Source organism: Tribolium castaneum, chromosome 4 (genome assembly GCF_031307605.1).
Source record: "Tribolium castaneum strain GA2 chromosome 4, icTriCast1.1, whole genome shotgun sequence".
NCBI lineage: Eukaryota > Metazoa > Arthropoda > Insecta > Coleoptera > Tenebrionidae > Tribolium > Tribolium castaneum.
This window is the reverse complement of record NC_087397.1, coordinates 462930-487927: the sequence shown is the minus strand read 5'-3', so window position 1 is coordinate 487927 and position 24998 is coordinate 462930. Positions and strand designations below refer to the sequence as shown.

Below are 24998 nucleotides of genomic sequence, written 5' to 3'. Positions count from 1 at the left end.
ATTATCACACTTGTAATATTTCTAGCAAGCACCTGTGAGTAGATCCAGGCCTGGAGGCCGTCAGCTGGGCAAATAAATAAGAGTGTAGATAATTTCGTTCGCTAAAATTCGATTGATCGATTGGCACTTTGATTGGACAATTTTGTGTCTTTTCAAAGCGTTCGTCTATTTGTCTCCATCTCGCTTTATCTCTCGTCGGTTTTGATACAGGCGTAGAGAAATGAGGATTATATATTTAGCGGATCCTGGCGTTGATTAATACCATCTAATTTATCTTTAACGATAACGAACTTTCCAACTGTATCAATTTAATACTTTTGCGAATACTTCCAGACGCAGTTTCTAATTTCCCCGCGGTTTATTAATCAAACCCACGGTCAAATCATGCACCAATTAATCCCAACGTCCATGAAAAAGTTATCACGCGATTGTATCACTTAATTCGCTCACACGCACACCAGAAATAGAATTGCGGCGCTAATTTGGCAATCGATTGATTTGAATGTGTCTTTATGGCATAGGGACTTTGCTTAAAGTTGATTCACATGCCACCCCTAGGAAATTTCCAATGCAAACAACATCGCCCCGATATTGGAAAATCTAAGAGTGATTCAGACCGTTTCCGGGAGCTGACGCCCCTACACTGCCCTTATCTCTTTCTGGGCAAGTGGACACGGAATCATCGCACAGTGATTTATAATTAATTCCGGCAATTACCGGGACTGACGCAAATTAATAACGCTAGATAAGGTAGGGATTTTTGAAGAAACTATTTCAATAAAAATTGTGCTCCTGATGTAGGAGAGATTAGATTAGAGTTGGAGTGTGGCTATTGTTCGGTGAAACAATTTCAGTTGGGACTCAACGCTCAAGTTAATTATTTTCATGAAATGGTTTCAGTCGATTTTGTTCAGTTGAATACTTCGCTGCGATTGTATCTCGCTTTTCATATTGCACACAATGGATTTTTAATATTATTAGAGCAGAATAAATTAATTGCGTTTACCAGATCATGCTAAATACCAGACTACTGAAGAAAAAATTGATTAGTTTCTATTTTTGGACAAGACACCACAATGTGTATTAATATATTCTCGATTATAAAACCAATTAGGCTGACAAAAGGCCAACCTGGTACCAAGAGATTTTATTTCGAAACGATTTTTTTTACAAATTCATCAAATTCTCCTTTCGTGATTCATGTTAACATATCAATCGATAATTTATTCGGTTATTCTTATCGTGATGGCATCACATGTAATACAAGAATCGGAATGTAGAAATAATTTGACTGCATTTTTATGATAATTATTACGATTTTTTTGTCCAAAACATTCCTGAAAACAGGCATTTGATATGAAACCCTTTTATGGCACCGAGAACCCTAAAGGAAAGCACTAAAAGACATCTGATGTCAAATTTCCAATTTATTCGTCAGTGGAATTGAATTTAGTACGACTTTCATGTCCAGTCTTGTTATTCATGTTATTTCCGGAAAGACAATTGCGCCAGACAGGTAGGTAAATAATAGTTAGATTTGATTGCACATTCATTGATTAGTTGTGATTTTAACCACAATAAAAACATCTCGTTGTGTTTATTATTAATTGTAAAACTGTCTCAAAACTTAGCTAGATGTTGAATTAATCACGCGATAAATCCGAGTTTATGCCACACTTTAAATAGGCCTATAATGATAATATTAATCTGGATCAAGCGTAATAATGGCCGTAACATCTGTAATAATGCTCGTAAAAGCTCTAATAAATTATATGTCGAAACTGTTGAAATATGTGGCCAATAGGTCGATTAATATGAACCTTGGAACATCCGTAATGTAAAGACCAATTTTTCAAATAATGTAAACAACTCGGATAGAAATCGTTCAAATTTCGAATAACAAGTTTTTGAGCAGCGAAAGATAAACATTTGTAGCTAGACTAACAGAATTTCTACTCTATTTATTTAAAAAGATTTAGATTTTTTGTAAAATCAGCAGGAATTTATTTAATAAGTGAGTTATGGCCAAAACTGAATAGCTGTAATAAAAATGTTTCCTAATGAGTATTTGCATATAAAAACAATCCGTAATTGAACTGTTACAACAACCTGTTGCTTTGTTATAAATAGAGACCGGATTTTTAGGAAGGTGGAGACCTTATTTACGTGTCAAAAAAGCCAAAAAAATTATAACAATCCCAGAAAAGTAGAACTTTCTAATTAATTAAAATCTACACTGTTGGTTTGGAAAAATGAATAATTACAATTATAATAATTAAAATAAATAATCTTTTAAAATCAAAATTAACAATTTGTTTTTATAGTAAAAAAATAATTAAAGATAGAATTAAAGTATGTGTATTTAAAAAAATTAAAAGTCAAAAACTGACAAAGAAACTTTAACCCTGAGAAAAAGACAAAAAAGTAAAAAATATTGAGACTGCAATTCCGAAGAACTAGGTGACTGAAAAACTGAGAAACAGAAAAAAACATAGAACTGGAAAAGAAAAACACTAATAAATAGAAATACTAGTTTCTGAATAAAAAACTAAGAGATCGAAAAGCCAAAAAAATTTTTTGAAACGTCGGGCATCAGGTCTTTGAACCAATTATTGAGAAAACGGTGAGTAAATGAGAATTCCCCCCATATTTACTTTGTTACCTTAGTAGCACGTATATGGAGGTGTACAAAAGGGTAAGCGTTGTTGGTTTTTACCCTTGACTAAGCTAACTTTAATGGATAACGATAACCTAACAGAAAGTTTAGCTTGTGCTGTTTGCACAGTGTTCATCATTTGGTGCAAGGTTGATTTAGTTTTATCAACTAACACGATTACTATTACAGATAAAGCATGACAGAGTGTTCGATAAAGCTTAATATAGACGTCTATTTTGAGGAAAAGGTTTGTAAATCGTGTTTATGATTTTTTAAAGTATTGTGATAGAGTCACGTGGTGACCAATTTTTATGAAATCGATAAGTTGGAATCAGATGGGACAAAGGTAGGTGTAAAAATAATCGCTTATGAACGTGTCCATAAAAGCGAAATAAAACCCAGTGGAGATACTATAAAATAGTTTTATTTGTTGCTCGTCATTGAATACAAATATAAAATTTACAAACGACGAAAAATCTCCTTTGGTACATGATGGTCTACGGTGATGATCCTCGAGGTACTCGTCTCTTCTATTGTCGATACTCTAGAGGTAAGCCACTAGTTCGGTTAACACAGATACGACGACGACATCAACATTTATACAAATACGTCTCTATATCACAACACCATCTCGACAGTGAGCATCACTAGTCCTAGTGAAAGACATCGCGCTTCAAGGACGGGAAGACTTAGGACCTGGGGCCGCCGATGCTCTGGCCGACGACGATGATGATGACGATGAACACGGCGAGCAGCACGAGGATGCAGCAAATCGCGACGGCCACCATGTTGCCTGTCGGTCGGGCGCTCACTGGAGGCGGCGGAGTGCCGCCGCCACGCCGGCTACCCGCGCGCCCTCACAGGGATGAAATATTGATTCGGCGGCCCTTGGCCGAACTTACAACGCTGACGCCCGCCAGCCACCAACTAAAGCCGACCTGGGGCTTACGCTGGACAGCTGATTCATAATAATAATAATAATAGTAATAATAATAATAATAATAATAATAGGCCCCAAACCATCGCCCTTCGAAAATATCACTTTTTCAGCCATTTTTCTTGTTGTTTCACAGCCGTCGTAAGAAACGTTTTTAAAAATTATTTACAGGATACATTCTTCTACTTCTGTAAGGTGGAAAGTATTTTAAAATGCTATCAGTGTTTTATTTAATTTAGAAAAAAATCCTGAAAATGGAAAAAAATTGAAGTTTTTTTAATATTTATTTCCCTGCAACAATGAGTGTTAAAGAGGAAATGAAATACTTTTGGCCCTGTAGTAGACTCTTAGAAATAAAGTAGGTTTTGCTTTAACTTGAAATTGTCAATGGTTAACTCGTAAAACTTTTAAAACGAACTTGCGGACTGGCCTATTATATAGTTACTCGTTTACTGAACACTTATTTTTATGCAAAATTTTATTCTGAATTCGAATCCGAAGTTAGTTTTTTGATTGGGAATCGCCTTCGTACTGTAAAAAACGTTTTAGTGTTTATTCGTTAGAATCTAAATTTATTGGGGAATCTTTTGCAAAAAAATCAAGTCCCCAGCTTTATCTAGAAGGAAGATATGACGATGTAAACACAAAATTTGACCAGTTTTAAGTTTTTAAAAATTTTTACATAAACGTCTTTTTCATAATGAAGGCAATTCCACACAGAAAATCAAACATCAGATTCAAAATCAGCAGAAAATTTTGCATAAGAATCAATTTAAAAAAATGTGTCCTCCAACCTTGCGGACACAGGAATTCTCCCTCTTAAGGACGAGACTGCCTAACACCCACTTTTAAATAGGTCATGAAAATATAATCTTTAAAGTAATTTCAAAGTTAATTTACACCCACATCCAGAATAAATTTGTAGGCAAAGTACAGTTATATAGTTTTAGCGTGGGATAGTGTGGTGTTAACTGGGGGCTTTTATGAATTTTTGCTGAAGTTCATTGTTGTCTCTGACCATTAATAAATACGCAATTTATTAACATTTTTATTTCTTCTGTGTGGCCTTTTGTTACAATATAATAAACGTAATTTTCATTCTAAAGGAACAATTATAGTGGCAAGTTCTGGTGTATTACTAATTGCAAAACTTGTTGGAAGCTTGTTCTGCAATTTTCTGACTGGCATAATTATGCACATCACATCCGACAATACACGTACTTTTGTAATTAAATCATACCTAATAGACAATGCAACTTTAGATTGCCATTATTTCAATAACTGTCAAAACAAATACCCGTCAATTACTATCATTTGTTTTAGTATTGAGAAACTTAAATTAGTGACTGTTATTTTTTAAATTATTTGGTCATAAATAAAAATTCTCCCACTTATCCAATTTTTAATCGTTTCCTAATCAGTCGTTCCATTTTAACGGACGGGACACTTTGCGCAAATTTTTGATTTTATTTTTAGTTTTTACGAACAGTATCAAAGGAAATTATTTTTTCTTTTTACCTACAATTAGAGCCACATTTTTAAAATTTGCAACAAGAGCAGAAGAAAAAATTACAAACTGATGACGGACGGGACAAAAAAAATCAACGTAAGAAATAAAACAACAGGAACGCAAAAGTTAAGATAAATTGAGTCAGTAATGCTCGAATTTAATTGTGGTGCTGTACTGCAAATCCCTCCAAGATAGATTAAAGATTTTATTGCTTTCTAATATCCGATTAAAGAAGGTCGGAGATATTTTGTAGCGAATTACACGATCTAAGCTTATTACAAGCGTAGTATTCTGCACCCTCTGGGTTTACTTTGTCCCACCCCTTTTCTTGATATCATTAGACTTACAAAGCAGTGATCTGTTGTCTATATGGAGATACAGCCTTGCTTATACAATATGTTTAGGTAAATCGTTTACATACACCATGAATATGAACAACAAGGGTTCGAAATATGTCCTTGCGGCGCAACGTTCATGAATATTAACCCCGGCGCATTGTTTAGAGTGCACAAATCGAATTAATACCACCAAGAAAACTTCCCTTGTCTTTCTACAACCAATCTTGGCCTATAAATCCTCAAGTCTTGCAGATTGCATCGGGCAATTAGTTCAAAGCCGTCGACAATAGGGCGTCGTATGATTAGAACTATCTTGAAAGAAATTTATGGTGACAGTGGAAGAAGTGGCGTGCAATCTTCGAGAATTCAACGTATACGTAACAAGTCTCTTAAGGTTGAAACCGCGATACGATAAACTAGTGACGTCAATATCTGTTCTTGCAAATCCAAGCTTGTAACCCAAGGGAGACGCGCATTTGTGGCCGCAAAAGGAAATCTTGAGTGTAATTACTATCAGATGCGCACATAAACGGACTCTTGAGGAAGCGAAATGACGAACGGGTTAGACGGCTGATGAAAGGGATACGCAGGAGGAGGATAATAGGGCAGAGAAGCGGATAGGTCACGCTCAAATTTTTATTTTTTATTTTTTCCATTTAATTTTCCATGCAACATGCATGCACCATCACTTTTATTTTTTTTTTTCTAATAAAAAAACACATAATAAAGCCAATTATCAGTGGCGCAAACTGAAATATAAAAATATTCGCCCGGCGCCTCCACCATTTTTACTCTCTCAAATTTAATTTCCAATACGATTGACAAACACTTGCTATTTTTTCAGGCAAATGAAAATTATATATTAGCGCTTAGCAATTTCATTTACAAAAAAAATTATCATTACAAACAAATAAACAAAGAAATAACCTTCACAGATGAATAATCAGATTAATCATAATTGATTACGTGTAGCGTATCGAGTGTGAAAGTCTTCATAGCGTTTAAACGCGACTTTTATACACTACTTTTTCTACGACCCGACGGTTATAATAATAAACTACAAATTTTTACAAAAATAAATAAATTATCCTTACCACTGGTAACCTGAAGACATATAGCTTGGAGGCAGAGGATCGACAGAACAAGACTTCTCCCTGAGGTGTGCCGGTGTGCTGGGGCCATACTGTGTCCTGAAAAACGAGCACGAGCCATTACAACGTGTTGCCAGCACTCATAATTTATCAATTAATTTGGGACAAGTTGGACAGGGGACAGTTTTTAGAGCTATTAATTTCAATCAATATCGTATTCCCGCATAATTTATTCATTAACGTTTTGTTCCAACCAAATAAATACGTGGCCAAGCCTCATTTTTAAGACACGTCCTCTGATCACATCGACACCATCTGCAGCAACATCGGAAAATACAACATAAATATTGGACAATCGAGAGTTCAATTTCAACTCGAAACTGGATTTCTATTTGGAACAAGAGATCGTAAATTTCAAGTTTGGAGTGTTGCATGTCTTGTACGATTTAAATTAGATTTGTTTGGGCGAAAACTTAAAAACGGAATTGAGCGCTTGGATACAAAAGTGTCACAAGTAATTAACTTGTCAATATTTAAGATCGCAAAAGGAAAAATCAAATTATAACTTGAGCGCGCTGCTAAGATTGACACGACTTGGTTAAAGATTTTTAATTATGCAGGTGACACACTGAAGGCACCAAACAGAGACGTCAATCACGATGAGTTTACCAAAATCTGAATTACATTAGTTTTTATTGTTCATGGTGTAATGCAATAGATTTAATGGCTGTTCAGTTAACAATTAGATAATGTCCTTGATACCAACGTTCATGTTGTCATCTAATTAATAGATTGAATAGTGCATTATCTTCGTGACCACTAAACAAGAAAAGCTAATTCCTGTTAATAAGCCGATTCCAACTGTGCATAAATTTTGGAGTTTCTACTTGTGTTACTGCTGCTAATAATTTATTTATTTTTTTGAAAATGTTAACACAAAATGTTGTATTGAACTGGAACAATAAATTGTTTTTCATTGAATCGTAAATATTTTTGCCCATTGCCGTGACAAAACTGAAAATATGAAATAGTTTTAGTCTAGCTGTTTTACGCTATAAAAACATTTGATTTATTGTTTATTTATTTTGCACCGAACAGCATTTTTCGGCACATCGAAGATAAATAGCATGGTTTTACAAGAATTTAACATTTCTAAGTGTTGAATTTAGTTGCTTTGATGGATTGTGTTTGCGTGTTGGTTATCCGCTCTGATAACGTAACAATTTGCATAAATATCTCGCAGACAAGTTTTTATCTCAAGTTTACAACGTATCTACTTTTAGTTTAACTGCAGCAATGCGTTCATGACATGAAACGAAAGAATTTAAAATTTAGTTAATAACTGAGTAATGCCACTTTTCAATAGCCTTTGATTTAAAGCGCTCAAAGTGGCGCAGTTTTATAAAAGTTGGGGCATTAATGAAATTAGAGCCGTAAAATAAAATTAGCGGCCCCATTTGAAAATGAGTGAAGGTACTTTCTTTTAAAATCCCTGGATTTATATTGATAACTAAGTTTCGCAAGTTCGTAAAACAAAGAAAGCAAACTTTTGACTGAAATAAAACTGATAGCCAAGTTTTATCTAACAATTTTCTAACCTGCGAACTAATAGTGTTAGGGCAAAGAAACTTTGTCAATTACGAACATGAAACTTTTAACTCACGAGAAAAATAAAACTTGGTGTAAATACGAGCGATGGCGAAAATAGCATTGAGGGAACGACTGATTTTAATTAAACACTTAGGAGACAAAGCGAATCGGCTGATACAAGTAAATTTCCGAGACGTCTAACAATTATAATTGCATTACTCAGGAGAGATTTAATTAGCTATTAGGACGTCTATATCAATAAAAATACGAAAACAGCCGCTTTATCGCATATGAACGAAGCGAAAGGCGAATTTTTATGTTTGCAGGTGGCGATGGGCGTAACCGTCACAGATAAGGGAGAAAAACCGTAAATCCGATCCTGCAAAACGTCCTTTAAAAGGACGTCTCCAACTCCTCGTAGATCAATAAGGTTTATCAAGTTTGGCGGAATCCCGAGAGGTGGTACTCTTGTATAACATACCTAACGCCATCTCTTGATTCGTGCCACCACTTTTTGTTCGACCACACCTCTTGGCGAAGATATCGCGCCCAAATCGTAAACATCGCACGCCTGGTTGCCTAACCGCCAGGGAATTACGCCCGATTTAAATTAATAACATAGCGAGTTGCAAAAATGGTGGATGCGCCGGGCGAGTGGTAATTTGATAATTACTTCCGCTGGCCGATGTCACAAAAACTACTTCCCGCATCAAATTTCAATTATGCGGCTTGAAATCAACGTGTTTTTGTAGTGGGTGAATGAAAAATCAAATATGCCACACTTGGCAAAATGCAGAATTGATTCGTTGGTGATAAAGCAATTCATTCGGTAACAATTAATTTAAAATCACAAAAGACTCATCGACCGATTGATCGGTTTTAATAGGATGGAATTCACCGTACTTCAAAATTAATTACTTAGCAGGAAATTGTGGCAGAGTGCTGTTAGACGTACATTCATTGATAAATAATCGGTTTTTAGGTGGTCGCTTACTATAAAACCACTTTTATTAAATCGTGTAAGCCGTTAAAAAGTTTAAAGTGGCAATAAAAATCGATGTACATAATAAAATTATAAAAGTAACCAAGTGTCGGTTACATTTTAACACAGTTTAAAGATTATTATTTATTATTATCAGACCTAGTTAGTGGAGTTGGATTTAAAATTGAATAGAGGCAGCTTTTGTAATAAATAGAATAAGAAAAGTTGTAATGGTTATTCCAGATTTGACACAATAAGCTATTGTTGAAGGCTTTACGTTGGGATAGCAGCCGATTAGGTAAAGCAGCCGAAGAGTTGGTTTTTTGGGGTGATGACCCACGATGGGAGCGGTGTTAATGTGGTAGTGTATCATTAGTAGGTCGCTCTCTTTGTGCGATGGTGGCGCCGGCGCCGCGACGCTCTACCACGCCCCATTTGGGCCATTCACCGCCAGCTCTGATACGGTTACGCCGGTAATGCACTTTATATGTAGCCGAGATCTGTTATCTCGGCCTTGGCTAATGATGCCTTTATGTTTTATATTAGCGAGAGCTGTCGATTCGAACGAAAAGTGAGCGTTTTATTGCCACAACAAATGTTTGTTGTTTAGAGTTTGTTTTTCCGATACTTGTCTTGTTAGGAGGCGCCTTTCTCTCATCGCTGATTGCCGATGACGGCTGCCAGTTTTTATGTAAATATTTTCCTAAATGATTGCCAAGGAAAACAGCCGACATGCAAATTTCAAGCGAAGAAAAAGGCTGTTTAGATACAAATTTCACCCGACAGAAAAAATAAATAGCATCGAATTTTACACACTGAAAAATTTCGGTAAATATTGCCTCTGTTTTCGCCAAACGTTTACACAGCCGGCTAGTTTAAAAGTAAAACCGTCTAATATTTGGTGCGCCACAATGGAGCGCATTCATTTTTTATTAAGCCAACTACAATAAATGTCGAGTTTTAGCCAGTATTTTATTATCTGGCATTTTGAATTGACCTATATACCTACCGAGAAGCAATAACATGTCTAAAGTTCGTCTAGAATTGCTCTAAAAATCGTTACGCTGGCAACACTGCTAAAGTTATTTTCCTGTCAACACAATAATAGTAAAATGTAATATTGGAAAAAGAACAAGTTTTATTTGGATGCAGTGGCGCAAAAAAGTTAACATTTCCAATCATTTTCCTTGGGAATTGTTAGTCAGGTCGAGTTCGCGTGATAATTAGCAGATAGGCATCAACTTTTGAAGAATCCGTCATTACGGATGAACATTTCTATTAAGGAACTAATTTACGATTTGAACCATTGCCAACACTCCAATATATTACCCCCAAAGTGAAGTTAGTCGAGCCCCCGTTAGATTTTCTCTCGATTCTAATTAAACTCGACTATCCAGGCAGTTTAAATATGAATTGATAAGGAACGGAAATTCCCGGATCTGGCGAAATTTCTTTCGCGGAATGAAGAAAACGTGATTGCTAAGCACGCCCTAATAAAACATTTATGAAGTTTGCGGAACCGACTGAAAAGTGTTTTTAACAGTGGAAAAATTGCCGCTTAAATATCACATGGGTGTATATTCTTTTACTTTATTATGAGCATCAATCTTGGCGCTGACGTTTTAATTTTGTCCCTTTATCATAAGGGAAATTACTTTCAAACATTGAAACGATATTTTTTAATGAAACAGCCGTTAAAAGAAAAACGATCTCAACGACACCAAACTTAATTATTTTTGGATAAATTCATCGGAAGCTTCCCCTTTTGTCGCTGGATTACAAAGCCAAACTTCCTGCCGCTAGGCCAATACGGAAAAAACTTAATTAGCGAATCGCAACCCGAAACTAGCAATTTGTTAGCAGGCGGCGGGAAAGCAACAAAGATGCCGATATGATCCCGCTTATTTTGCAAATTACAACTCCAAATAAGCGGGAACAACGACACACAACTGCAAACTTGGAAATATACAGGTTTTTTTTGGTGGCATAATTTTATTTTTTTTGCTCATTTTTACCTTAACTTAAAAAATAAAAACAAAAAAATCGGTTTTACACTTTTAGTTTTAAAAATTAATAAAAAATAGAAACGGTGCCTTCTTGATGACATTATTAGTACCCACGCCTTAAACAAGGTAACAGACTTACAAATTAAGTTTCATTGATCTGAATTACTACAGGGTGTTTACAAATTATTTTCAAACTTTTTAAAATTCAGAGCCTTTTATTTTGCCTATTCCAAATGGCAAGCCCTGTATATTTTTACATATCGTTAAAATCATCAGAATTAGAAAATGAACATTTTTTTTGTGCGCATTTACTACGTGCATTATGGTGGATGCGCCGGGCTAATTTTTTACTAGTCGTGTCGTTTTTGCCCAAGTGCTAGCATTCGTTAGTTAATTTGTTAATTCCGTGTATTTTTCGCACGAGTGCAATTTTTTTCGCAAATGATCGGTTTTCCTGCTCCTAAAGCCGTATTAATGACCGTAATAAACCATTCATCGCATGTTTAGTTTAGTGTCAAGAAAGCTGTGTCCGGAAGCTGGCTTTTATCAGCGATTTGTGCGCGAATGTTGACCGAACTCGTGTAACAAATAAAGCTATGAATACAATTACGGGGTTAATTAATTTCGGACGAGCACGCAGGTAGACCGTTACTCAAAAAGCCTGCATTAATACCCAGCATCGTTTAAAAAGCACGCCACAGGAGGTCGCAGCCAGAAGCACAAAGAGCGGGATTATACGGATACCTCTTATTTACAAGTGATCCCAACATCCTCTCCTCCTCTGGCAGCGAATCGAAGTGATAAATTCAATTACCGAATTCCCGGGCACGCTTCTTGATTCTTAATCAAAGCAACTTGTCGTTGATTCTATTAAATTTAAAGTATTTTTAAAAGAGGCTGCGTTCCGCTGATTGAATCTTCGAAGAAGCGAAATGCATAATATTTTTGGAAGCACTTTGAATAATGGTATGGCTTGACAGTGGTGCCTTCGGCGGGGATATTTACGAGAAGAGACAACAGAAAGGAACTTGAAAAACGCACCAGCTACAGTGCAGATACTCGCTATTTGTCTAGACAATAAAAAAGTTGTAACAGCCAAGTTGGAATAAAAGGAACGAATAATAAACTTGTTTGGGTTGGAGATCGACGTTTCAAGGTAACTCTAATACAAATTATCTTCGGACCAGTAAAACTGAACACAAGTGAATATTTTGCAGTCTGACTGCGCCATAACATCATAAGCGAATTTAACACAAAAGATAAAATTATTTTTATGCACGAAAAAGTGTTCCATAATGCAGTTACAATTAGTAACTATTCTACAATTAATTTTTACACTGATGTATTGAAAATATCGTTTATGCTAATGTTTTGTTTATTCAAATTCAATATAAATATGCGGCAAATGTGCGGGCAATTATATAACGCAAACAGGCATCAATTAATTGAATAAAATTAATAATAGAGTTGGGAAACATAATGCAAGTGTTTGTTCAAATTTGTATTTATCCACCATTGGAGAGCCTCTTGTCCCAAGTACGAAATTATGAGACTGAATAATTCATAATCTCGTTGACAAAAACCTTCTTTTCGCTGCAAATCCCCGAAATTAGAAGTTGATCAATTATTCAATCGAAAGACAATCGCCCCCAATGACTTGTCAATTTTTCCATTACCCCAGCAATCCGTCACTGTCAATAAACAATGGCCCTTTTTGAAAAAAAAACACGAACGAAGTTTTAAAGTGCAAGGGATGAGAAGCCACTTCGGAAGATAAGTTCAAGATGATGATAGATCATATAATAATAGCCATATTTAAAAACGCGTTAAGATATGCCAAGAGGCTCGCAACCTGCCCTCTCTTTCAACAACATGACGCTCCAGCAAAACTGGAATAATGAATAAAAATGCAAAAATCACCATATCATTATAAGCTCATTTACATTCCATGTTTTCCTAATTTAGTTTGACGAGACTTAAATTCGTTACGCTTTCGAGGAGAATCAACACCTGACTAGTTGGAGTTAAGCTCATTACGGGGCTTTAACTACCATTTTTATGAAGAGAGCGCTGTAAGCTGACTTGTTTGCGGTGACGGATTTTGCTCGTTCGATCAACACGCGCAAAAAATGCCATTTCTGATTTTAAGCCGATTTGCGCGCCAAATGCACGCCTAACGTATTCATTTTCACCTTTTTTTACCAAAACATACACAAGTTCCATAATAAAATCAAGCATAAAGCCACAAAATAAAGAATTACTTAGTTAAAAATGCAAAACATTTAGATGAATTTTAAGAAACTTTCCTAACACGCATTTTTTAAAACTCGAAATAATTTTTTTTGTTATTATTTAGTTTAAAATCAGTACATCAAATTTTTCAATTTCATAGTTATTTTATTATACGCTGACTTTTAGTGATTGAGGCAAAAAAATCGTTGGCAACATTGAATTATAGGCCTCTGCTAGCTTGTTACATGGAGCTGTTTCATCTGACTGCCATGTCAGCGATCGTAGGTCGGAAGTGAATGACAATTGAGTATAAAATTTTGACAAATAAATTTGACAGTTAAGGTTGTCAAATTAAGTTTTCAAATTTGTCACCAACCTGACAATGACTAATAGTCGCCCGGTAAATCAAAAAAAAAATTTTGAGGCTATTTTTTGTGTAATAGATAATTTAAAATTTTTGCCAAAACGTAATTCGTGATCTCTATTCACGAACCATCTTTTTATTAGCTAATTCTTGGTCTCCATTCATGGAGTTTCCTTGCAAACTCTGTTATAAAAGTGTTGGAGGTGTATTAGAGCGCCTTTAATGAAATTTCCTGCGCCATTCTCGGACTTCAGAATCGAATTTTGAATCTTTGAAAGTGGCGGTGCCGCTAATTACCATAGGTCGCATCGATTCTCCGTCGAAATAGCTTTCACGAGCGCGTGTTTTATTATTTCGTCAAGAGTGTCAAACGGAGAATATTGCATCGGATAAGTAGTTACGTTCCGTCTAAAGAAAGGTCCCACCTCATGAATTATAATTGACTGATTTTGGTGCTCTTACGCCGACACCGCACGGATCAAACGATCGTTTTAGCGCTCTCCAGCATTGTTACGCAGCGGCACACTCATCTCCCCGAGGAAAAGCCTCCAAGAAACGTTGACAAACTGCCAAGAAATATACCTAACAACCTAAGAGATTCGCTGGGGAAATTGCAAATATCGTGCGTTATACAGCACGTATTATTGGTGGCGCGATGTTTTCGTACACCAATTCAATTCGGTTTTTGCAAGAGGTGCACTTTAATCGGAAACAGTAAAGCAAACACCACACCTTAAGTGAATTAAAGCAAGCACTGGTGTGTTGCAGTGGTGCTTGCCACCACGTTCCAAAGACTTTCGACAGCTGTCATTTCAATTTGTCTGCGGCCACCTAGCCATCAGATAACATCGCTTCAAAGACTGCTGAAATATTAGCAGCTTCCTATTAAAAACTGAACAACTGTTAAATTTAAAAAATTTACGATGACTCAACATTTGTGTCAAACAATATTGTCAATATCGTAAATTCGATGCGAAAATTGGGAGTAAGTGGAGAATGTAAAGAGAGATTACAGATTGGAATATGAGCTTTTAGTTTAAACTTGCCAACGTTGCTACTTTTAACGTTATTAATTTTTTTACAATAAAACTCTAATTTCTAGCGAGACACTACAATAATTGATGGCTTTTTATGAAACTGTAAATTAAACTGGACTAGACATTTGCACTCGTGCATTAAAACTCCACAGGGATGAGAATAATCTGTCCATCAAATTTGATGATGTCCTTTATCCAACCTAATTAATAATCTCTTTCCATGTTATAGGAAGCGTTTAATTGCTCACAGCCAATGTTTGCATGACAAATACACAAACAGGTTTTAGATCGTTTAAACATCAATAACCATATTTAGACAACACGGAGAGCAGCTATTTTTCAATAATACAATTAAAAGACTCCTAGAAATGCAATTATTGATTCAATTACGGCAAAACTATTCGAAAAAGTGGAACTATTGTAATCCCTGCCCATGCAAAATGATGCGGAGAATCGATTGGCATCGCGAAAATTGCCAAATTCCCAATAGTTTTTTAGTTATAAATTTTTTAAAATTTTACCAATTTTTGCTTTTATTTGCAATTTTCTCGAAAACTATAAGTCGGAGAACAATGATCTTTTTTGAGAAAGATAGATAATTAAAAGAGCTTTCCAACGATAATACACTTCATAGGGTTATCTCTAATAGTTCCGGAGTTATTGCTCGATAAATAATTCGAGTACCCGAAATCGACCAAAATCTCGACGAAAATAAAAAAAATCAAACGTCAAAAAATCGAACATATGGACTTTTTTGACTTTTAACAAGTCTAGAAGAATGTAAAAACATATAAAATTCCAAAAAACTATGACAGAACGAATTTTTAAAAAATTTAGTTTTTTCATCTTTTTGAAGGTAAGTAAGTGTAGTATACTCAGGAAATTTTAGCAAAAAAATTCAAAATTTTAAACCTCGTGAAAAGTTGGTATAATACAGAAAATGAGCCACTGAATTCACTGGAACAAACCGTTTTGCTCTACAACTTTTAGTTTTTGAGTTATGAATTTTTTAAAAATAACTTGGCGCATCCACCATTTTTCGAATTAAAATAAAATAAATTACAGCTAAACTATTCGAAAAAGTAGAACTATTTTAATCCTTCCCCATGCAAAATGATCCGGGGAATCGATTAACATCAAGAAAATTGCCAAATTCCTAATAGTTTTTTAGTTATAATTTTTTTAATATTTTACCAATTTTTGCATTTATCTGCAATTTTCTCGAAAACTATAAGTCGGAGAACAATGATCTTTATTGAGAAAGATAGATAATTAAAAGGGCTTTCCAACGATAATACACTTCATAGGGTTATGTCTAATAGTTCCGGAGGTATTACTCGATAAATGATCCAGGTACCCAAAATCGACCAAAATCGTGACAAAAATTGAAATAATCATACATCAAAAAATCGAACATATGGACTTTTTTTGGACTTTTAACAACTTCAGAGGGTTGTAAAAGTATATAAAAGTCCATAAAAGTATGCTAGAACGAATTAAAAAAAACATCTTTTTTACTTTTTTGAAGCCACGTGTATTAATATTAAGTTTGAGGAAAAAAATTCAAAATTTCAAATCTTGTCAAAAGTTAGTATAATACAGAAAATAAGCCGCTAAAGCTTGTCTAGCTTGACCCTAAGCACAGTCTATTAAAAACCTTCTCAAACGCTGTAAACTGAAAAACTCTTCTCCAGTGAGTTCAGAAGAGGTTCACTCTTGCCTCTTCTCCATGTGATGGCTGGCTTGGATCGGCCTTTTATCCCCGCATTTAAATTTAGATTGGCCGGGCCTGATTTGCGGCTGAAGCCGTAGAGGTCGCTGTATTAGTGCTGAAACAGAAGGCGACTAGCAGCCCAATCCTGGACTAAGCCAGGGTGATTTGTCGCATAATTTGAACGCTGGCTTTGTAATGCCCAAACTGAACACACGACTAAATTGCAACAATCTCTGGAAGCTTTGAATAATGCAGGAGGCGACAGGAGGACCGATGGAGGAGGCGCTCCGCTGCGCGTTATCGATACTTTCATTTTGTGCGGTTTTATTACGAGGACTGTATGTGTTTACTGGCATCCAACGGATGGAAACTAATATATTCGGAGGATAAGGCGGATTCGACGAACGGTTACGCTCGCTGCGGTGTCGATGCACTCAAGTGCTACGAAAATTGCGCGAGGATAGAGGATTTCAAAGGCTTAGAGCATTTTTTCAATTAGATGGATGGGTGCAGCAAAAAGTTCATTTGCAAGCCAAATTTGCACCGGTTTTTGCGCTCATAACTCATAACAATCGCAAAAACTACAATCTATCCACTTAGTCGCATTATAAAAAATAAAATAATTTCGTGTTTGCCCGGCGCATCCACCATTTTCGCTATTTTTATTTTCGTATATTTGAAGTTAAAATAATTACAATGACAATGAGTTAATAAAACTTACCATATCGTCAGAGTCGGGGGCAAGGGCGGGAGGTAAACGACAGGCCCAAACGTCCGAATTCACCTAAAAATAAAAAAATAATTCAGCAAATAACACTAATAAATCAGCCATTCCAGGAAAAAAGCAACCTGGCACCGAGATTTCTAAATGATTTTATAGTAATGTTAAGTTTAGAAAATGGAAATATGCAAGTAAATTCATTAGTAAAACAATTTTTTTTATCTTTATAACTTTCGCTGTCCCGTCCGTTATTGCAAACATCAAATGTTTCTTTAATCTTTTTAATAAGTAAAACCTGTCTGAGTTATTTTCACGCACATGATTTTTTTGTCCCGTCCGTCATCAATATGTATTTCTATTCGTATTTTTAATTTAAAAAATGTGGCTCTAAGTTCCTATAAAGAAAAATTCATTTCGTAAAAACTGAAAATAAAATCTAAAATTGGTGCAAAATGTCCCATCCGTTAACACGGAAAGGCTGACAACAAACCGTCAAAGTCAAGTCCGCTATCATTAATAATCTAAAGTGGCGACGAAAATTATATCGACAGAAAATGTCATTCCTAATAAAATATTTCCGCATTCTATCACGAAATTTCGACCCCTTTACGCTATCGTGAGTTTTTCGCACTCAGACATTATCTGACAAGCTTCAAATAAAACTAAACAGAGGCGTACGTTTGAAAATTCCGCGTGAAAAGTTAAATTTTTCGCAAACTTTTCCATATACGTTTAGCCATGCGTATTCTCACACAGCAAATGTAACTATTGTGATGTAGATAAATTGCAAACAATCTGATATTCGAGTTAGTTCTTTTGTTCGCGGTTTTAATTTTTAATGAGGATGCGATACAATGCATGCGAAATTTTCTCATTGAGCTTGTTAGTAGTATTTTTCCGAGACCGTTTCTGTAAATATTTTACGCTTCTATCACATCTAAGAGCGGCGATTTCTCCGAAGAAATCTTGTCTACACTTTCTCCACTGCGGTAGGATTTAACTAAATAAGACGACAAGTGAGTGACGTGAAATCCTACAGGCCAGCAAATGAAGGATTTCAAAATTGAAGTGGCATTAACTGGCAAAAATTTCAGTTTCAAATAATCATGGAATTATTGGCCATTCTTGTATAGTGGTTTAGTTACGTAAACAAGGGAAAAAAAACGAGCTAATCTGGGTTTGTTTTTTTTTCTGTAAATTTAGGTCAGAAAATTTTTGTGTAAAAGTCTTTGTTTGCATTTTTCCATTTCCGGTGATTCGCTGGAAAGTTATTTGTTAACTGTCAGTGTCAGCAAGGTTAGCGTTTTAGTGAGCATTTCGTCGTGCTCGTCGATTTTCCAGAAGAAAGCTCTCTACGTACATAATCCTCGCAATTTTCTCGATGCAAATCGGAATTAAATTTCAGCCAACATGCATAGATTCATGAGAGAAATATTCAGGTTTCGTCCCGAAACTAGAAACAAATTTGTTATTGAAATGCAGGCAAACTGAGGCCGCAGTTGTCTGAAGGGTGGCCAGAAAGAAACCCACACCGAAAAAGGCCCACAACTAATAAAAACTCACTTGAAAAAAAACTCACACAGAAAAAAAATAAGCTGTGTTTAATAGAAATGGGTATTACATTTACCCTCTAGTTAATATAAACAACCATTTCAGTTTAACGGACGGGACACTGTGCACAAATTTTTAGATTTAATTTTCAGTTTTCACGAACAATATCAGTAGTAGTAAATTTTTCTTAATAGGAACTTAGTACTAGTCAAATTGTTTGCAACCTACAATTAAAGATACATTTTTAAACTCTGAAATACGAACAGAAAAAAGAATTGATGACGGACGGGACACAAAAAAACACATTTTTATATTTGAAAAATCGTTATAAAATTCCAACAACTATTTTTAAAGTAAAAAGTAGAACTTGTTGAAACTTTTGAAACCACATGACGGACGGGACAAAAAAATCTTGTGTGTGAAAATAGCTCTAAAAAATTTATTCAGACAGGTTTTAATTATTAAAGACTTTAACAATATTAAAATTAGACAGTGTAAATTAAAAATATTGGTTTTGTTTAACAATGATGTTTGTTATAACGGATGAGACAGCAAAAGTGTATTAATTTTTATATGAGCTTTTTTCTTGTGGGCTTGATTCATGTATTGGTCTGAAGGTGGGAGCGTCTGATAATGAGCGAGATCAGCCCAAGAAGGGCGGCGGCGGTGGCGGCGGCGGCCTATTGATCCACCTCCAGCCGCCCCTCGCCCATCGAACAGCTGTTTGACTACCCCATCACTTTATTAACTATTTACTCTGCTTACTCTACAGTCTAACAGCACCTCCACAACCCCGATACATAATCTTGTAACTCATCCGCCCATCTGCCCCATTTACTCTTTACCACCCTAATTACTTCCATAGCCGACTCGCCATCGCGCAAATTAGAACACGTAATTATGTTTCATAAGACCCAGCTGAAATTTAAAGTAAATACCGCCGGAGACAATTTCTTCGCTGATGCCGGATGGAAGACTTGTTTAAATTACCAACAATGATTTTTAAACACACTTAATTAAGCAGGGAGCGAAAACTCCGCACGGACTCGCCTAAATTCTTTTTGACTAAATTCGAATCAATTCCCCGATTAAATTTCAAGGTGGACGGACGTTCACAAGTCGAATTAAAAAACATAAAAGGTCAGCTGAAGGAATTTGATAAAACGGCTGTCACACGCCCGATTCTTCGGCCAATTTAAACGCAAACCGTTAGCGAAAATGTTTAACTTTGAGATAAATTCACTTCTCAAAACATTCAGCTCAAATCATTTGTCAGGAAAATCCCATTTTATCCCAAAGTTTTTTCAAAGCCTAAACATTTGTTCTAGTTTCTTTAGTTTCCCTGACTGAAGCATTTGCTACGTGGTAATTAACCAAAAAACATGGTTAATGCTTTCACATTCATTCACAATCATTTATTGTTCTATTTCCACAGACAAGATGGCTTCTTTTCGTTTCACGTCGCAAATATTTGCATCGTATTATTGCGAGTGGTATTGAGGTTTATTACAAAGCTAACTAACTTAGGTCTTGAGTCTTAAAGTTGTGTACACTTATTAGAAATGCATTACAGCATCTACAAACAACAATATGACTTTGCCACAAGTTTACAAGATTTCTATTTTCATATTTCAACTAAAATACGATATAAAAATATAACTTTTGTTCCAAATAGTGACTAAAAAAGGTATAAAGATTTTTGACTTCGTTTGGTACATTTTTGTGAAGAAATCTCGCAAAACAGTTGAGTTTTTGCTAAAATGTTTGAGTTTGAACACGAACTAATTGCGAGAATCAATCTTTATAAAAAAACAAATCGATCCACAATTTATCCACGATTTTTGAACCCAAGTGTAATAGAAAACTTGAAATTTTCCTAGAAATCAGCGGAATACCAAATGGTCGGGCCGACATTTACAAAATAATCAGACAACAGTTTTTGCTCAGTTTTAATCGCCGTATGATTGGTCTGTCTGGCAGTTGGGAGTGCAATCCCCTCCCCGATATCCAATGACAAACGCTTCAATCGCCTTGCAGTTTTTTGTGCACCAGATAAACAAGTAGGAGGTGATTTTGTATGAGACTATTTAGCTGCATACTAAAACGATAATTTTAAATAAGAAGTTAACGCAAAAAATAAATATTTTTGTAGTTGTCTTCGTATCTAAACTGGCAACAATGCCACACAAAACAATAACGTCAAGTGTGATTTATTTGCTGAGATTTTGTCGTGTTTGGTTTATCCACCCGAGATTTCCAAGTTCGATTTATTCGCTTTCGAAACGTGCTATCTGCAGAAACTTAACGATATTTTAATTTCTCTCTTTAACAATCACCAACTAGCTAAAAACCAAGACTCTCCGTGATATTATCACAATAATTAAATTATGTCTACTATTAAACTAAACAATGAACAATGATCTATTATACGCTGCTTGATAAATGAAGATATTGAATCGAGATTGTTTATTTTGCTTTAGAGGACGCTAATTGCTACAACAATATCAACATAACTGCCTAAGTCTATCGCTAGTAGAAACTCAGCCATTCCAAGAAAAATGCAACAAGACCCCGAAATTTTAAAATGTTTAAATAAAATTTTAAATTATATAAAATATTGACGTATTACAACTGTTGAATATTTATTGAAGAGTTTTTTTCAAATGTCTGGTAGTTTCTGGTAAGTAAATTGATTAGTAATATTACTTTTTTATCTTTATAACTTTTGCTGTCCCGTCCGTTATCGCAAACATAAAATGTTGTTCAAATTTCTACATCGTTAAACAAAACCAAAAATTTTTAATTTCCATTGTCTAATTTTAACATTGCTAAGGTTTTGAATAATTAAAACCAGTTGGAATAAATTATTTAAAGCTATTTTCATACACAAGATTTTCTGTCCCGTCCGTCATGTGTAAACAAAAAATTAAATAAAATAATTAAAATAACCAGAAGTCGTTGTACACTGCCTTATTCTAGTACTAAAAATTTGTGCAGTGTCCCGTCCGTTAATAAAATGGAATGGCCGATCTATTATTTCATTAATTTGCTAAATTTAAGCAAAAGATTAAAGGTTGTATATTTGGCAATAAAGCAATAAAGCTGTTATAAAGCTATAACGTCTTGGAACCACTCCGTATAACAATTTGAGTCCATCAATCACTTTAATTTGTTTGTTGGTGTGTTATTGAGTGCTGACGTCGAAAAATCCCGTCATAAATCTCAAATGAGCGTCAACATAAATTCGAAAAGTTTTAATTTATAATGAGGTATAAAAGTTTTTTCCGACAATAAGACAACGCTAGTCTTATTAGAAATTCCGGCACCCTTGTCGTATTAAAATTTAAGTCAGCCCTCAGGTTTCAATCAATCTTGGCAGTAGAAAAGTAATGGCACAGCATGTATTTGTCTAGCCTTCGGGACAAGTCAGTAAAACAAAAGTTTAATCTTGATCTTGGACTTATAAATCATGAAATAATTTTCTTTTATTTAATCATTCCTCCACGACCCAACAATTTAAAATCGCAAGCTGATGGATGGGCCGATCCATCACAACAAATTTAATAAATCCGCTGTAAAAGTGTTGTTTTATCGGCCGGCTTTAGAGCAGCGTTTAAGTTTAAGCTCATGCATGCGACATTCATTGCTAATATAACATACGGACCTGTTTCAACAATAGATCTTCAATTTGGAAACGCCGCAAACTTTAGGTAATTAGCAGGAGCGAAATCAAACTTTGCATTTTGATAAATCTGGCCCTTTCTGCAGCAGGAACAAATCAACGCCCCGACCAAGAGCCACGCATTTACCACTCTCGCAGATTTATTGCAGGAATAAACTACGTGACCCTACTTAAAATAGCTTATATCCAATTTATATAATGTGCGAACACTTGCATGGAGATTAAAAGACCTTGGAGGATAAATAATCCTTTTAACTTTAATAATAACGAAATGTAACTATTTCCGCCCGCCACTTGAAACAATGGCCTTTTTGCGAAAAATATCAAACTCGCAATTCCTGATTGTTGGACGGCCAGCTTTGTTGCAGCTCAGTCAAAAGACGGGGAGATTTATTGACGTAATTATACCGCAACGAAAATGAAAGATTCAACTTGAAAATAAAACTAGATAGAAGTTGTAATTGGAAATAGATCCAAAACTCGTTTGGACCGAGATTAATTATTCTTTCAATCGGATGTTTCAATACCTCCTGCCTGGACTTTGCCATGATTTGTGCAAATTTCATTCAAAATTCGCTTCACCTTCCGAATTATTTTCCAATCCATTATTGAACCGGAGATGGTTCTCGCAGGTGCAGCTGCGGTTTTTTCAATACATGTTAATCAGAGTGGAAAGCTGAAGAATTAGCCAAACATAAATCAAAGTACCTACTTTTTCCTAACTAATTTATACGTGTATGCTTATCCTTGTGTAAAAAGTTGAAACGATGAAAGTTTTATTGAGAGAACTCCCCTGTTACTTCCGTGATGTACTAATTTTTTATAATAAACCTTCATTTTTACCACTTGTAACAAATAAACTTCCAATAATTGAAGCATAAGTAACAAAACTTAACCCAACACGCAACCTTTTTGATTTTGAGGATTCTAAAGAGATACAAATAATGATTCTAATTTTTCGTGACTGTACAATTTAATAAGGTGATCCAAAGCATTTACTATATATTTTATAGATTCTCTGGAGACTTTTGAAGGCAAAGAAAATATATTAGAATACGCCAATTTTTATTAAAACTCCAAACATTCAGTTAATGTAATTGTACCAAAAAATAGTACGAAATATAAAATTTTCCTTTACTTTCAACATTTCTCAATTCATTTGTATAGTAATAAGTATCATTTGCTGAAAATACTTCATAATTTACCTACCTTTTTTATTCTCATCGAAATCCGCATAATTACCCATGTCCATACACATTTATCTTTTTTTTTTAATATCGATGTCATATTTAAAATTCCTCGGTAAAGCGTATTCACCTCTATTCAAATAGTGATTGGTTTTACTGTTTAACCAACTCAAATCACATTTTCAGCAGAACCCAACAAAATTGTGCTCAAAACTGCCGATTACTCTTATTTCAATTTAAATAAAAAAACTGATTTTATTAAAATTTATTGATTGATTAAAAAAATATTGAGATCCAATAAAATTGGAAACTGACGGTTGTCTAATCTCCTGAAATTTTTTGACTTAGGAGTTACCAAAAAGATAGCAGAAGATATGTTAAAATCCAGTGTCTAGAAAATGTAGTATTTTGGGTATTATGTATTTCAGTAAAAAAATTAAATAATTAAAAAACAACGAGTTCTTAACCATTTTGATTTCTGAGAATTACATTCGCTTGTGCATTTTTACGTCATTTCACTGTTCTTCAAGTACTATTTTTTATTACTTCGAGTAAATATTCTTTAAAATAGATTCCAAAATAGCACTTACTACTTACTACCCCCGATCTTAAAACGATTTTTTTCAAAGTTTTAGTAGACTGAGGAGTGTCTGTTTTTTAAGATATGAATTATTATATTGAAATAAATTATTAGCAGCAACTTCTCGTACATTTTTCATTGAAGCTCAATACGAAAGCTCTACTTGAAACAAGAATGGGACAGGCCCACAGTCGAAACTTCTTATATAATATTTTTTTGGCAATTCTAGTGTTTCAACCCTTTAATAAGCAATTAGCAATCGTCAACAAAACCCCATTGCAACAATAACAAAATAATCCAGCCTCAGGTCAGTCAGTCTCTGATTAGAAACCACGCCCCTTATCTTAACGCAACTTGGTGCATGTACCCCGAGCTTTCCCAACAGACAAAATCGCGCCTTATCACGCCAGCTGGCCCATCGCCTGGGCGTTTCCTGGTGCAGTTCGGAGCGGCGCCTCGGCGCCCCCTAGAGCCCCCGAGTGGGGCACCGTCTAGTTTCGGGCGAAACGTACCCTTGTGGAGCCAACCAGCGAGGGAAAGCCGCGGCTCCAGCGGCAGCCATCTTATCCTCCAGCAGCAGCAGCAGCAGCAACAACTTGGGGCCCGGTGATGTCTCGCGCGTAAATCTCTAGTCACAAACAACGGTGCACTCATCACACACTGGCATGCGGCGGCACGGCACGTTAACGGCAGACGTCAGGACACCCGACGGGAGACGGCCCGCCCCGCCCAGTCTCGTGACATCGCTAGACGGCCGCCCGCTCTCGCCCGACATGCAGCCGTCCCAACGCGCGCCGACGGAATGGGAGCGGTCGCGGCG

The 24998-nt window shown here is 35.5% G+C and overlaps 1 protein-coding gene across 6 annotated transcripts in view; it reads right to left on the bottom strand.

The window, feature by feature from the left end:
- The window catches only part of LOC662433 (uncharacterized protein), a 45373-nt gene extending 20399 nt beyond the window's left edge, over positions 1-24974 (bottom strand). For 5 of the 6 annotated variants that reach the window (XM_008192265.3, XM_015977406.2, XM_015977407.2 and 2 more), the window contains exons 1-3: positions 24691-24974; positions 17179-17241; positions 6536-6631 (exon numbers count right to left, since the gene is read on the bottom strand). In XM_008192265.3, the coding sequence (XP_008190487.1) occupies positions 6536-6623 (88 nt within the window). In that variant the 5' untranslated portion in view covers positions 6624-6631; positions 17179-17241; positions 24691-24974. Of the gene's footprint in view, positions 1-6535; positions 6632-17178; positions 17242-22393; positions 22569-24690 lie in introns of those variants that run through there. The other variant, XM_015977405.2, reaches the window with a different exon arrangement.
- Between the last annotated feature and the right edge of the window lie 24 nt (positions 24975-24998).